This window comes from Dermacentor silvarum, chromosome 5, assembly GCF_013339745.2.
Source record: "Dermacentor silvarum isolate Dsil-2018 chromosome 5, BIME_Dsil_1.4, whole genome shotgun sequence".
Lineage (NCBI taxonomy): Eukaryota > Metazoa > Arthropoda > Arachnida > Ixodida > Ixodidae > Dermacentor > Dermacentor silvarum.
In genome coordinates, this window is record NC_051158.1 from 131890660 (window position 1) to 131906418 (window position 15759).

Consider the following 15759-nt stretch of genomic DNA (forward strand, 5'->3'; position numbering starts at 1 on the left):
ACGTTGTAATGGATAAAAAAGCGCAAAACGTAGAACAGAGATCAAAAGGAAACTGCACGGTCGATCTCTCTTCTCTGTACAGCGCTATATAATTGTTAACAATTCTGCACCACCTGGCTTACATTTATGCACAACTCAAACATAAACTCTATGCGCAAAACAACATCAACTCATTACCTGAGGTATGGTGATCACACGCAAGTAAAAGAAAGGGCCATTTGTAAAGATTGCAAACTCTTCCTTGACCACCTCAAAATATACAAGTCATTTGTTTGGTGTAGGTAGAATGACTGTAAAGAAACACAACTGCGTGTTGCTAGGAAATATGAACAAGTTTCCTCGGCGGTGCCAATGTTTCTTATTTTTTCAAATGGATATGTCCACGGAGACTCTACGGTAAAAGGAACCCGCCGTGGTTGCTCAGTGGCTATAGTTTTGGGCTGCTGAGCACGAGGTCGCGGTATCAAATCTCGGCCACGGCGGCCGCATTTCGATGGGGGCGAAATGCGAACACATCCATGTACTTAGATATAGGTGCACGTTAAAGAACCCCAGGTGGTCCAAATTTCCGGAGTCCCCAACTACGGCGTGCCTCATAATCAGAACTGGTTTTTACACGTAAAACCCCATAATTTAATTTTTTATACGGAAAAAGGAAGATTATAACAGTGAAAAAAAATGTTAAGCTAGTTCTGCGCTTGTGAAATCTGATGAAACAGCGGGACTCTACAAGCGCGGGTGTAATAGCATAGTGGGTATGACGCTCGCCTTTGGAACGTGAGTACCTGGGTTCAAATCCCGTCTCGCTCTCTTTTTATTCTGTCTTTGTGTCTCTCTCTCTCTCTCTTTCTTTCTTTCTCGCTCTCATTTTCTCTTTCTCTCGCACATAGCAACTTCTTTTACAATCGTCGATACAACCCAATGCATAAGTGCATATTCTGCAAGTGTGGGTGTACAGCGTAGTGGTTATGACGCTCGCCTTCGGACCGTGGGTACCCGGGTTCGAATCCCGCCTCGCTAAGAAACTTTGTTTTAGTTTCTTCTTTGTTGATACTGCGAACACCATTAATACCAGAATACCAGAACATTATACTAGAAAGGCAATCTAAGTATAGCAAGAAATTGTTTGAGTTAAGCACGTTGGTTCTTTTTATTAAAATATTTTGGTTACGACGAGTATGGTTCCTATTTACTCAGTGGTTTTGTAGGAGGACGTGATGGCGGATATACGAGCCCTGCCGTCGTTCCTACTCAGAAGAGCGAAGGCGGCGAGCCTAGCGGCGGCTGCGACGACCAGCGTGGCAAGCTTTTGGAACGACACTGCGCGTGCCGAACTTGCGCTTCGAGCACGCGCTGCGCTTCTTTATTTTTTTTCTGTTTGCAGCGCCGACTATTGCGCTCCGCGCTGCGGCGTTGGTGGGCGCCACAGGGGCCCCCGCCCAGAAAGAACGGCGATAGATTAAATACCAGGAGCAAGCTTCAAAACGGTCCAGGGTCAGTCCAAGTAGCGACTCCGTTGGAGGCGAAGGGGACTAGCAAGTCCTTCCGGTGGACGAGGCTGCGAGTGGCGGTGCGGACGCACGGTACACAACATGCCGGCACGGAGAAAGTAAAGGCAGACGCCTCTGCAGCAGTACACGCAGGCCAGCCGGAACGAATGGGGACCGGGCGCAGTCATTGGTGGGCACGACAAGCCGCAAGCTCGATCGTCACGTGCGCGCAGATGCGCGAGCTCTGATGGATTTAGCTTGAGCACGCGCTTGGCAGGTCTTGCGCGACCCATGGTAGAGCTCGCAAGCTGCAAACCTCTGCGCGCGACACCGCTCGAGTCAAGAGAAGAGGGTCCGGAATGCGCGGGCCGGAGTCTCGGTCTTACCACGGTCAGCGGCCTTGGACGTGAGTGGCGCTCGAGACGGCCAGGAAGGCGTAGTCGGACGACGCTCGATGACGGCTCCGGTGCGGGTTTGCGAAATTCTGGGAGAGCCGCAGCAGCAGCTGCCGAGTCATGGTGCGTGGCGAGCTCTAATGCGGGCACAACTCGAAGGACAAGATGAGGTGGTGGGCGCAAGACAGCATGACGGCTCGCGTCGCGAGCTCGTGGGGCCAGTCTTTCTGCCCTATCCTCGTCGCGCGACGATTGTGCACAGCCTCCAACGTCCGACTTGTCAGAGTAGTCGCTAGAAGTGCCCAACGGCAAGTTGGATGGGGAGCGCAGGACAGGGAAGAAGGTCGCCGCTGCTGCTACGTCGCTCTCGCTGGCTGGTAGGTGCCGCGGTGTAGCGACAGTTGACAAAGTCGCAGGCAGCGGAGTCGGCACGGGGCAGGGCTCATGCGCTAACTCGGAGGCTCGCTCAGCCGGCAGCGTGGCCAAATCGGCGAAGGCTTGGTAGGAGGCCGAATGGCAGGAGCGATGTCGCTGTCGCCAGACCCGACGGCGCAGGGCATGGGAACCGGCGTTGGGTCGGCGATGTCTCCGCTGCCACGTGTCATCGTCGGTGGCGATAAGGGCAATGAGGTGGCGCCTGAGAACGATTGCATACGAGCGCAGGAGCAGACGCGCTTGGTGCTAGCCGTGAGGGTGTGGGGACGGAAAATAATCGCGTACCTTGTGGTCAACCTCTGGAAGAAGGCGGTAGGCCGTGCCGTAGAAGTTGAGGACGGACTGCCGCAGTTCGTCGTATGGGCGCGGGCCAGGCGATGGAACGCCGAGGTGGAGCTAGAGAGCAAGCGGCAGGACGTCGAGGAGTACAGCGTGCTTAAACTCCTGGATCCACATGTGGTTCAGCTCCAGAGCGGCCACGAACTGGTTGAACTTTGCGCCGACGCAGCTGGACGAGAACGGCGGCAGTGGTAGGTCGAACTGTGGTTCCGGCCAGGTGGCCATGGCAGCGCGTCGCTCGGTGGAAGGCGCGTTCTCCCGGGTCACCACTGTACGAGAGACGTGACGGCGGCCGTACGAGCCGTGCCGTCGTTCCTACTCAGAAGGGCGAAGGCGGCGAGCCGAGCGGTGGCTTCGACGACCAGCGTGGCAAGTTTTTGGAACGACACTGCGCGTGCCGAGCTTGAGCTTCGAGCACACGCTGCGCTTCTACATTTTTCTCTTTGCAGCGCCGACCATAGCGCTCCGCGCTGCCGCGTTGGTGGTCGCTACAGTTCTTTAATTCGTAATTGTGCGGCCCTTGACACCGCCACTGGTCGCCAATCCGGCACTCCATCCAAGTAGTTGGGTGGTGCCTGTTCTAGGCAATAAAAACAATACCGAAAGCTTTATTGCTCCAGTAGACAGTGTCATTGTTTATCAGGTAATTGTACATGATCAATTTTCCGATTGCATCATTAAATCTGTTATGAATGAGGAATAAACGTATTGGACGATGCACTTGTAGAGTACCTTCCTAACAATCTAAAGTTTCGTAATATTTTTGGAACTTAATGCTCAATATTAGATGGTGACGCCAAAAGCAATTCTTTTCTTCCGGGAGCAATATATGTTTAAAAAATGTCAGCTTCTTTTCATCGAGAAATTCGGTTGTGGAATGATAATGATGATAATGATAGTGAATATGGTATTTTTATTAGCATTTACTTTGAAACAGGCGGCGAAGAATTGCCACCTGCAGGTGGTGTATTGAGTAGCACGATGAGCGACGAACAGGCAGACGCTTGGGCAAGAGCCCAAGTAAAAGACCATTTTTCTTGAGAAAATATGTGAGATGACGTGTTGTCTCTGCAAAGTTTTTCACAAAGCGACAAAAGTAACAGCAGAGGCTAAAAAACGAGCGGACGTCTTGCGAAGAGCGCGGCGTACGAAAGTTGGGAACGGGGCGTACTTTTTCAGGGTTAGGTCGGATACCGGCAGCATCACCGTTTCTGAAAAGATACAGAAATAAAAAAATAGAGACTTTCAGCATCAAGGCGGCAAAGCACGGGGATCCCCCTCGATGGCCAAAACGTCATTTTGGAGAGTTCAGTTGAAGCCGGGCGTTGCAATATAGCTGCAAAGTAGCCGATAGTCGTATATCACTGGGCAATGTAGGCGAAAAGATGATGGCTTCGTCAAGGTAACATAGGCAAGTCGACTCCTTCAACCCGTGAAAGAGGGAGTCCATCTTTCATTCAAATGTTGCCGGAGCATTGCACCACCCACAGCGCATGCCTTTAAATTGGTAGAGCCCATCGGGTGTTACGAAGGCGGTCTTTTCGCAATCCGTCTCTTCAACGGAAAGTATCTGATAGCCGTACCGAAGATCTATGAAAGAAATGTACCTTGAGCCATTGGAAGAGTGAAATTTGCCTTCTATTTGCGGTAAAGGATTTGTAATCTTGTTAAGGATAATTTGTATTAATTTGTATTTGTTCTCTTGTTAAGGTTAATAGGCAATACTACACAAGCAACAGGCAATGGCGCCACAACATTAAAGGTGGCGGTTTGGGCAACAGCTCGCCCTTTTTCCCGTCTGCTATAGACGGTTTCAGTGTTTACAAATAAACCTCGCTTGCCGCTGATTGGTTGCCCCATCGGAACTCCCGGCAGGAGAGCTAGAAGCACTTCCGGCTATGTTGTTTGAAGGCATGCGCGACGTGAGGCCGGCGTGTCGATGTTTGCACTGCTTGGTGGAATCTGTGATGAGCTGATTCTACATCGTGAATATTGTCGAGATGACGAGCGACTACTTTAAGGCGCTTAGTACCGAAGCAAAAGATCGGTATCGCCAAAAGCTGATGTTTAGAGGCAGAGAGCTGCCCGATCCGCTGGACGATGATGTCATGCGATTTTCGTTTTCGCCGGGCTCCAAACACCTTTCCTCAGTTACAACCCCGGAGCAACAAGCAGAGCATCTTAGTGAGGACATGCAATAAACGCAGGCTGTTCTCTTCAAGGCAGGTAGTGGGACTGACGAAAACTAGAAACACTTTAATGGTACTTTTTCTTCTTTCTGGGATTTTACGTGCCAAAACCAGTTCTGATTATGAGGCTCGCCGTAGTGGAGGGTTCCGGATTAATTTTGACCACCTGGGGTTCTTTAACGTGCCCTACAACACAAGCACACGGGTGCTTTTGCATTTCGCAATGGCACTTTTATAGCAGCAAGATGGAGGATGAAGTGGTAAGCTGTGCATGTGTACATGTGCATGTTTTCTGCGTCATATGCCTTGTTTCTGCTTTTCAATATGCATTCACAAATAACTGTACATTCTCAAAAGTAATTTAGTGCAAGAAACCTAGGTCGACTGAAATGGGACTAACTTAAATGCTCACGAATTTACCACACTTCCAACAAAATGAAACCTGTAGTGTTGGGCAAGAGATTGCAGTCCATAATTGGCCTCCGTTAATTCGTAAATGCTTTTAGAATGTGGCCGAAACTTCCTACATGCATGCACGGAAATCGCTAACTTTTCTGCGATTCAACGAATGCTCACATGCCGCCGCGGTGGCTCAGCGGCTACGGTGCCCGGTTGCTGACCCGAAAGACGCCGTTAGAGCCCCGGCTGTCGCATTTCGATCGAGGCGAAATGCTAGAGGTCCGCGTACTGTGCGATGTCAGTGCACGTTAAAGACCCACATGTGGTCTAAATTATCCGGAGCCCTCCACGGCGGCGTCCGTCATAGGCCGAGTCGCGTTGGGACGTTAAACATGATAAACCAATGCGCACATGTACCTAGGTAGTAAAGCTGCAGAAGTGCACTTGTGCCCCAGATACGAAAAACATTAAGATAAAACTGCGGCAGCATGGCACCCACTAAACAATAATTTTAACTCATGTTCGTAGCATGGCGATCCACGCCGAGGCAAGAAACTGGACGAGCCGGCAAACTCGGGGCGAGAGTCGAGCTGCTCTCGCGTTAGTTACACGACATACGGCCAGAACAATCGTGCAGTAGCACTTTTATTATTCAGCATTATAGCAGTCCGGCTACTCCACGTAGTAACGTACCCTGGATGAAGTGAGCAGAGCAAATCTGGGAGCTCTTGGTAGGCTCCCAGATTTGAAAAACACCGTTGACGAGTAAACGTAATGAAAACATTCGATGCTCCAAGAGATACTCGCCGTCACGCAGCACACTGAATGCCACAAGTCGCACTTATATCGATACATCCAAAAAATAGCACCGAATATGCGCAGGGCAAGCGCGCGAGCGAACAAATACAGCAAAAACGAGCAAAAGGAACGGCTACCGGAAGTTTCCTAGGGGCGCCGGATGCCGGCGCACAGCGTTGCCAGAGCGCGGTGGCGCTGGATGAAACCGTCTATACAATTTCTTCGTCCGCAGTATCTGTGGCTCATAACAGTATCTTTGTTCCGTGTGTTATGGCAGTAATCACGTATCTGTGTCACTTACTAACAAAGGCTAACGCATGGATAGCAAAATGGACTAGAAATGCTTTTCTCTAATATAATGCCAAATTATCCCACCACACTTTGGAAATGTTTGTACCAAGTTACATCCTCAGATGCCCACCGGTAGATAGCCAAGCACGCTTCTCCTCCGTTACAGTGCCAAGTCGATACGCAATTTCTTGCGATGCGCAGCGGTGTGGCGTTTGCTTTCTTATTCTTGATTTGAAGTTTTATAAATCTTTTACTGGTATGATCAGGCAGAAATCTAATGTCTGTAGTTACTTTGCCGCTTTCAGTGGTTAGTATACTGCCCAAAGGTTTCATAATTGTAGCGATGTTTCCAGCGCAAGCACTTGATTTGGTGTAGGTGCCCCACAACCGAACTTGTTGCATCATCCAGACTGAATGGTCCTGTTTATGGTGCGATTAGTTACTTCAGTGAAGGCAACAATTCCAAAGAAACGTCAAAAAAGGATGCACCAGGACAGCGTCGGAAAGGCAGAATTCAAGCTTCTACTGAAATCATGAAAGTTATAACTATCACGGGGAGTAAAAGAAGGATATTAAAAAGAAATCAAGAAAACAATCGCACAAGACTACGCATGAGGAGCGGTTTAGCCCAACTTGTCACAGACTGAAACTTCAGGACAGGTTTTCCCAAAGCACCACTTCTGCTGACAAAGTGTACATTTTCTCCAAAGCCACTGAAAATTCCAAAAACGTGTTGGTGAATTGTCCCTAAGTGCTTCTGACACCTACTCAAAGAAATAAAACGTCTTGCCACCACAAGGTTCCTTTGTTATTAACACTTACATCTAAAAAAGATTTAAAATTTAAGTCTTTGAGATGTCAATTTTCCCCAAAAAAGATTGGTCACGAACACTTTTTTATTTTGTTCCGAACAAAAGCCAGTACCACTAGAACAAGAAAAATGAGGAGCTGTTTATCTAAACAATTTTTATTCAAATGATGTTCCAGCTAGAAAAAAGTTCAGAAAACTCAGCGTATTGTTAAAAAATACATCAATATTTTTGTACCGATATTACCAAAATATAGTTGGCGCGTGTTAAATACAGCCTAAAGGGGTTTTAACCAGTTTACCTTAAAAAAAAGCTACAAAGGTAAAGACAGTTATAGCTGATCACCTAGGTCCTATCCAGCCCTCTTTAAATATATGCACCCCGAACAAAATGTTAGAAATAGCCCAGGTCTTTCATCAAGTACCAGAAAGCTGGAAGAACGCCAACATTAAACTCATCCCTACGAAGGAATACGTTAAACAATTGAAGAATTATAGACACATTATCTTGCTTTCAGTATTGTATAAAATATTCACCAAGGTAATTTCAAATAGACTCAAGGCAACACTTCACTTCAGCCAACCAAGAGAACAGGTTGGCTTCAGGAAGGGATATTCTACGATGGATCATATCCATGTCATTAATTAGGTAATAGAGAAACCTGCGGAGTACGATTCACCTCTCTATGTGGCTTTCAATGATTATTAGGAAGCATTTGATTCTGTAGAGATACCAGCAGTCACAGAGGCATTGCGTAAGCAAGGAGTACAGGAGGCATACCTGAATATCTTGGCGAATATCTACTAAGATTGCACAGCAACCTTGGTTCTCCACAAGAAAAGTAGAAAGATACCTATCAAGAAAGGGGTCAAGCAAGGAGACACAATCCCTCCAGTACTATTCACTGCATGCTTAGAAGAAGTATTCAAGCTCTTAAACTAGGAAAGCTTAGGAGCGAAGATCAACGGTGAATATCTCAGCAACCTTCGCTTTACAGATGACATTGTCCTATTCAGCAACAATGGGGACGAATTACAGCCAATGATTGGGGACCGTAACCGAGAAAGTTGAATAAAAAATATTATGGGTTTTTAGGTGCCAAAACCACGATCTGATTATGAGGCACGCCGTAGTGGGGAACTCCGGAAATTTGGACCACCTGGGGTTCTTTAACGTGCACCTAAATCTAAGTACACTGGTGTTTTCGCATTTCGCCCCCATCAAAATGCGGCCGCCGTGGCCGGGATTCAATCCCGCGACGTCGTGCTCAGCAGCCCAACACCATAGCCACTGAGCAACCACGGCGGGTCGAGAAAGTGTTAGAGAGGGGTTGAAGATTATATAGAAAAGATGGACATAATGTTCAATAGCCTGTCAAGGGAACAATAATTAAGGATTGCCAGTCAGCCTCTAGAGCCTGTAAAGTACTACGTTTATCTAAGTCACTTACTCACAGTGAATCCTGATAATGAGAAAGAAATTTACAGACGAATAAAATTGGGTTGGAGTGCATACGGCAGGCATTGCCAAATCCTGACTAGGAGCTTACCACTGTCGTTGAAAAGAAAAGTGTACAATCATTGCATTCTACCGGTGCTAACATATGGGGCAGAAACTTGGAGGTTAACAAAGAAGCTCGAGAAGAAGTTAAGGACCGCACAAAGAGCGATGGAACAAAAAATCTTAGGAGTAACGTTAAGAGACAGGAAGAACAGGAAGAGAGTGGTGTGGATCAGAGAACAAACGGCGATAGCGGATATTCTAGTTGACATTAAGCGGAAAAAATGGAGCTGGGCAGGCCATGTAATGCATAGGATGGATAACCGGTGGACCATTAGAGTTACAGAATGGATACCAAGAGAAGGGAAGCGCAGTCGAGGTCGGCAGAAACCTAGGTGGAGTGATGAAGTACGGAAATTTGCAGGCGCAAGTTGGAATCAGGTAGCACAAGACATGGGTAATTGGAGATCACAGGGAGAGGCCTTCGTCCGGCAGTGGACATAAATATAGGCTGTTGATGATGAAGATTTCATCAAGTTGTTTGTCTCCAAAATGTTCTGATTGGTTACAAATAAGACGTATACACTGGGGTAAGCGGCACCGCCAAAATTTCTCAGAAAAATGCACCATCCCCAATTACTTACACGTAGGGCGCTATAACGTAAAACTATTCCAATCTGTTTTTATTCCAATCTCCTGATTTCAAATTTACGTAACTGACGACGCAAGCGTCAGGCGGCCACCCGCAGCGCTGTTTAAACAGCCCAATCAAACGCCCTCCACGTTCATAAGAGGTCACCTAAGTTCGGTTTTAAAACGAATGACATTGACTTCACTGGGCGGTTTTTCTTACTTAATTGAGTGACGAGAGGCGAGGAGCACGCTCAAGTGGAGAGGGTTTCGATGAAGCTGAGCCAGCACAGTGAAAATAGATAATCGGATGAGGAGGGTGGTACCGGTGTCTGTGAATGGTCCACTTCCTCTCACTTGGCTTGCGGTGGCTGGTCGAAAATCGCGGCGGCCTTCAACGGAGGTTAAGAATGCCGCGTAAACAGATCCTCAGCAAGGTTGAGTTGGAAGAGCGATGTCGTATACTTGCCGAAAATGATCAATAACGTTTTACTGCCACGCAAAAAGGTTTGTTATACGCAATTAAATCTGCGGTCACCAGCAGGTACAAGTAGCGAGTGCCTGAGCGAGCGGCAGGCAGCCATTTTCTAATACTTTTGGAACGGGGCCTTATCTGGCTATTTAAAATAAAATTCAACTTTTTTGAGCATAATAATGCATCCTCAACGCGTACACGTCACTTTAACGCCGTGAGTTTTCGCGGTTTTGTGGCGTCGCGTGGCAGACAGGTGAAGTGGCCGCAGGCCGAAAACTTTTGACCAACAGCAGATGGCTAATGGCGAAAAGGCGTCGAATCATGAATAATGTTCTTTTTTTGGTTTTAATCATGCCTTATCACTGTGTACACGTCATATCAGATAGGGAGCTATAGCGGTATTCGTTGCGTCGCGTGACCAGCAGACGAAGTTGGGGGTGGCCCGAAAATTTTCCGACCAATCATGGAGGGCTGATTTCAGAAGAATTGGAATAGAAAATTCTGGAATAGCTTTACGTTGCTATTCTCTCGAGCCAGTTCATCATGCGCGCCATCGGTTGCGGGCGCAAGTTTTGCCACTCTTAAAATACAGAAATTATGGCATAATTCAGCGCGAAGTTCTTTTTTTAATGCGAAGCAATTTTTGCCAATTCCTTGCGTTTTGAGTGTATCTATATCTTGCCTACTACGCCACGGTGCTGGCACTGTCTACCAACTTCAGCCGCTGGGTATAGGCTCGTGTTTGAGAGGAAGCGGAATGGGTTCGAAATTATCGAACAGTTAAGCAAGCCCACTCTCTCTCATCCTCAGCATGTACGAGGTCCACAATGAACACCTGCTCGAACTCATCGAAATACTCAAAGAGCTGGTCGAGGCAAACCACCACTTTTTTGACGTCATTGCCAGCTACCTGCCAACGATTACGCATAACTTCGACTCCCGAAGTACGTAGGGACCTGCATATATATATATATATATATAGTTTAGGTTTCTCAAGGGCACCTTTATTGCTGAAAAGGAGAATATTTCTTGGAGGAACATAGGCTCATGATAACGATAGGAAATTTTGTGCATAACGCAAGAACTAGAAATCGTGATAGCTTAGAATAATAAAGCCACCTACCTTTACCTGCTGCGGAAAATAGCTCAAGGCGTGTTTCGCTCCAGATTTGGTGATATCATGGACATGAGACCGCACGCACGTGGGGTAATCCGCGTCCACGTATTTTCCACGGCTTACCGCAATATATTCCTTTTCTTGCAGTAGCTAAGATCAGAAGAAAAGAAAGTATTAGGGGGGTGCGCACGGCACCGATAGCACTATAGATTGCTAGGGATGCTCGGGAGAGAGAAATGAGGTCCGAATTCACACAATTCGTTCCCTGCTCCCAGCCGCCCATACATTTGCTTTCTGAAGGTCTAGCGTTTTCGCGAGACTTTCGTACCGAATATAAAGTTTGACTAAAAGGCATACTTCAACCGGTCTCATGGCCGGAAGTGCGGAGGAGCTTCGACCAATATTCCTAAATGATGCTTCAAATAAGATGTAACCTGAAGCTAAAGCGATAAAGGTTAGTGATTTGCCACGAAGTGGTTTGAACATTTATGGCGGCATATGTGGTAAATAAAGTTGGTATTGTGCAAGTAATTTTTTTTCAACCTCGATGCGCACCAGTGGAAGAGTGTGACGGTCCCTAGGATGCGTTGTGTGCAATCATGCGGACACAGAACTGGGCTTACGCTGCTAGCTACTGGCACAGAGGTCGAGGCACTTCTAGTTCTTAACTCGGCCATTTGCAGGCAACTCTGTGACAGAAACATTATTCCATACGCTCAGCAAAGTCACCATAGCAGGTAATTTAACTTGTAGCGGTTCTGGAAAACAAATGCTTGCGATAATTCAGCCTACCGTAAAGCACGAATGCCACGAAACACGCTAGGAAAAAAAAAGGTCGAATCACCACGTCTTCATACAATGATACTGGTGCAACAAATGAATGCCGTCACCTAAGCGAATGGTAATTAACAGCGACCACAAGCGGCCTGTACCCAACTGCAATGTACTTATCTACACCGTGCAACATTTATAAATATCTGAAAAAAAAACAGAGGAAACTTGCTTTATACTTAAGCATCGTCTCTTAACCGGCACATGCAGCTATCTAAAAAAATAAAGAAAAATGAGTGGCGCGTCTGGCAAACACGGCAACTGTTTATCATTGGGTAGCCGCACTGCCTTGCACATCCTATATTTCCCTAAGCTGAAAAGTGAGTGACATACCGTGCACTCGCTCACAAATTTCACGCAGCCCCCAATTTCGGATTTGAATTTTTTGTAGCACAACGTGAATTCACAATGCGCCCGGCATGATATAAATATACAAGGCTACAGAAGTGTAAAGAGACGACCCGTCACTGTAAGGAAGACGACGATGAGGACGGGGCTCCTGAGAGTTCGCGCTGTCCGCCATTTATTGTAGAGTCTTGCCCCTTAGTGTATCTAGGTTCTAAAACCACACATTTTCTACTGTGCCCGCAACAGTGTGGTGGACATTAGCGCGGTTCCCTTTGCCCACCAGTGAGCGCCGTAGCGGGCGCTTCATCGCAGTTGCCACCATGCCTTCTGGAGAAGGAACACCGACATTGCTACCATCTCTATCACTAGATCTTGCCTTTGTCTCCTTGCTGTGTTATGGACGTGTTTTTCGATTACGATGGCATTGAGGACTGGCTCGACTTATCTGATTGCGTCAGCGACAACTACGTGTCGTAAGCTACTCTCAAATAAAGAAATATTACCTTTTGACTCGGTAGCGCACCACTCATCTGTTTATAAATTCATGAACAAGGCATTTGACGTTTGACCTAAGGGGACGTTTGACCTAAGGGAAGATTAGCACAGTCAAAAATGTCGCGTTAGCCTTCAAGAACGCGGAATAGTGCTTCAGCTTGAGCAGGTTTAAGATCAGAGGAAACTATTTTCTCAGTGTCGACGCCACTGCCGTGGAATGACGTCACGGTATGGGCTGAGCTGTCACAATCTCCGACTGTGAAAGGCTCGACCTGATCATTCTACAGAGCGCTAATTACAGTCAATGAGATCCCCTGTAGCATGACTTGCGCGGGTAGCGCGAAAGTTACGCCGTCTGCCATAATTGCCAGCACAGTGTGCGGAGCGGTAAGAGCATGTGTAAGCTTAACGGCCGAAATTAGGGCGACCATGTAATTGCCATCAGGTACAGCTGGTGTGGAAAACAAGTCGACGTGTATCACAGATTTGGGCGGTAGGAGTATAAAATGTGCGCAGAATAAACGGCTTAGAGGTGGGTCCACAGGGTCGGCAAGAAGAGGCAAGTCAAGGCAAAGTGGGCCGGCCGAAAAGTCAATGAGGTTAGAATGACTGGCGCGAAAATCCAGACCGAGAATGAGTTCGTGAGGGCAATGCTCAATGACGGTGAAGAGCACGATGGTGGGTCTCTCAGCAATGGTGAGTCGGGCAGAGCGCATGCCAACAATAGCGACAGTCCCTACGTCGGCCACTCATACAACTCGGCCCGGGCAGGCGTCAGAACTTTCTTGAGCCGACGGCCAAGAATAGCACTCATAAGACACATGCGCCCCGGTGTCAATCAACGCGCACACAGCAGCATTCTCAGCATGAACGTCCAAAAGATCCTGGTTCGTGGGTGAGGTCAAGCGAAGATTTCGTGCTAATGTCGTCAATTCAGCTCCCTCTCCAGTGGCAGCACTGTCTAGTTTTCCGGTCGGGGGCGCTCCGAATAGGTCGGAGATGGAGCATGGCGTGACGGGGGCGAGCGAGGTTGACGGCGGGAGGTAGAGGTTGAGCTGGAGTAGCGGGGTCGCATCAGAGGTGTCACAGGGTCAGACGATTGGTCCGGCATAGAAGGAGCGAATGAAAAGGAGAAGCTAGAGGGACGAGGGTGGTAGTCAGAAGAATAGAATGTCGGAGAAGTCGAGGGCCTGCTGCCGTGTAGAGCGATGGGCCCAATGCGTCCGCAGTTAAAAAAGATCGGTTTGTCATCCACCGTGCGCCATTGGGACGGGTTTCGCCGTCCATACGAGGAGGAAGAGGAGCGAGGTGGGAAGGTGCGTGGGGAAAGAGGTTCCGAACGCCCGGAAGGAACAGAGTGTAGGCCGACGTTAGACAACTCTTGCCGGACGAGAGCCTGTATCAAAGAGATCGTCGCCGGAGAAAGATCAGATGACTGGAATGAAGGGGCCGCCTGTTGTGCTGCTTCGACCTCACGACGAATGATGCGGGTTAGGTTGTCCCATTGTGAAGGCTGGTGGAAGAGGTCGTCACCAGATGACGTAGCAGCTCTGTTGAGAAGTCGTGTGATGTGTTGGGCTACCCGGTGGCTTTTAGCATGTTCGAGACAGCGGCACTCCATCAGGATCGTATCAATGCTGGTGAAGTTGGTAAACACCAATAAATTGAAGGCGCTATCAGCAATGCATTCGAGGACGTGATTAACCTTACCTTCCTTCGACATGTTCGGGTCGGCCTTCGTACAAAAAGCCAAGACACCGAGAATGTACGACACGCAGGACTTGGTCGACGTCTGTACCGTGTCACAAGGGCCTCTTGGCATTGAGTTGACGACCAAACGAAGTGCGAAAAAGGTCTCGGAGCCGCTCTCTGAAGAGGTCCCAGCACAAGATCTCCGCTTCGTTAGTCAGGAACCATGCCCTAGAGAAATGCACGGGCTCGCGCTTACCTGAAAGCCTGGGCCCGACTCGGCCCGTGGGCCGGGCCGCGCCGGGTAGGGCAGTTTTTTCACAGCAGCATGTGCTTTTTGACCCGGGTCCGGGCCAGGCTCTGGTAATTTGACCCAGGCCGGGGCCGGGCTCGGACTTTCTGGTGGTGTGCATGTAACGTGCAGCGAGTTATCGTCGCGCCTCGTGACGCTGAAAAATCTGTTGCCCCGGCGCCGGTGGAAGCTGGCAGGGCTACTACTGTGTACTTCCCTTTTCTTATTCCGTCGTATTTTGCGCTGTTTTAACAGAATGTAAAAGTCCAGAAAGACCGAAGTCACCTCAAACCAAAGGATGTCATTGTATTCCTTACCTAAATCAATGTAATTAATGCTTTGAGCGCGGTGCAAGCACGTTCGTGACTTGCTGATTCTTCAAAGGCGAATTGGTAAAACGATGACTGGTAAGAGAAGATAATTCATCACGCGGCTGAAATATGGCACTGCGTCCATCCATGATTGCATGCAAGATCTTATCCGGCCGCCTTGCAGCAGCGCAGTACGCTGCACCATGGAGCAACGAGAAGCTTTCTTTCTCCATTTACTCCATCCATGCGCTGCGCTCACGACTGGAGACTGCGCTACGGATATAGTGTGCTAGAATACGGTTGATTGGGACGAGCGGCTGGGACGGCGCATGTTTTGCAGTGAGGTGACCGACGTGGAAAAATACTGTGGCGGCGCTGCGACAGAATTGCATTGGGCCACATCAAGGTCGCGCCGTTGGACACTGCTGGCGATACTCCTCGGCAGGGTCATTCGTACGACTTCGCGCGCTGTTATTTGCGTTCAAACCGCTCAAATTGTGTTCATAGTTGCATTTGACATGTATTTATGCCTTAATAATAAATTCCTTTCATTCTCTTCTTTATTTATTTTTTCTAATGCCACTCGGTGTTGTTTTCCAGTCTCGGGCCGGGTTCGGGCCTTAGGGAAAGGGGTGGCGGGTCGGGCTCACCGGGTAACGTAGATTAATTCCGGGCCCGGGCCGGGCCCGGGTCTCGCTATAAAACTTTTTGTTGGGTTCAGGCGGGCAGCCCAAGGTAAAAACGGGCCCGGGCTGAAAAAATTGGCCCGTCCAGTGCTCTACCATGCCAGTGGAGTGCTGTCGAGGTAGAAAAGAACGTTGGCAAGTATAATAATCGGATCGCCCCTGGTTCTGGTGCTGACACGTTCGTACAAGTGGAGCCAGTATTCAACATCAGGACTGCTGACCCCGGTCAAAACACCAGGA

At 48.5% G+C, this 15759-nt stretch overlaps 1 protein-coding gene across 3 annotated transcripts in view; it reads right to left on the minus strand.

Annotated features, from left to right (window-relative positions):
* LOC119453761 (uncharacterized) overlaps positions 1 to 15759 on the minus strand; it is a 127753-nt gene that overhangs the window by 56044 nt on the left and 55950 nt on the right. For all 3 annotated transcript variants that reach the window (XM_049668475.1, XM_037715814.2, XM_049668474.1), the window contains one exon: positions 10874 to 11017. In XM_049668475.1, coding sequence (XP_049524432.1) covers positions 10874 to 11017 — 144 coding nt within the window. The remainder of the gene's footprint in view (positions 1 to 10873; positions 11018 to 15759) is intronic.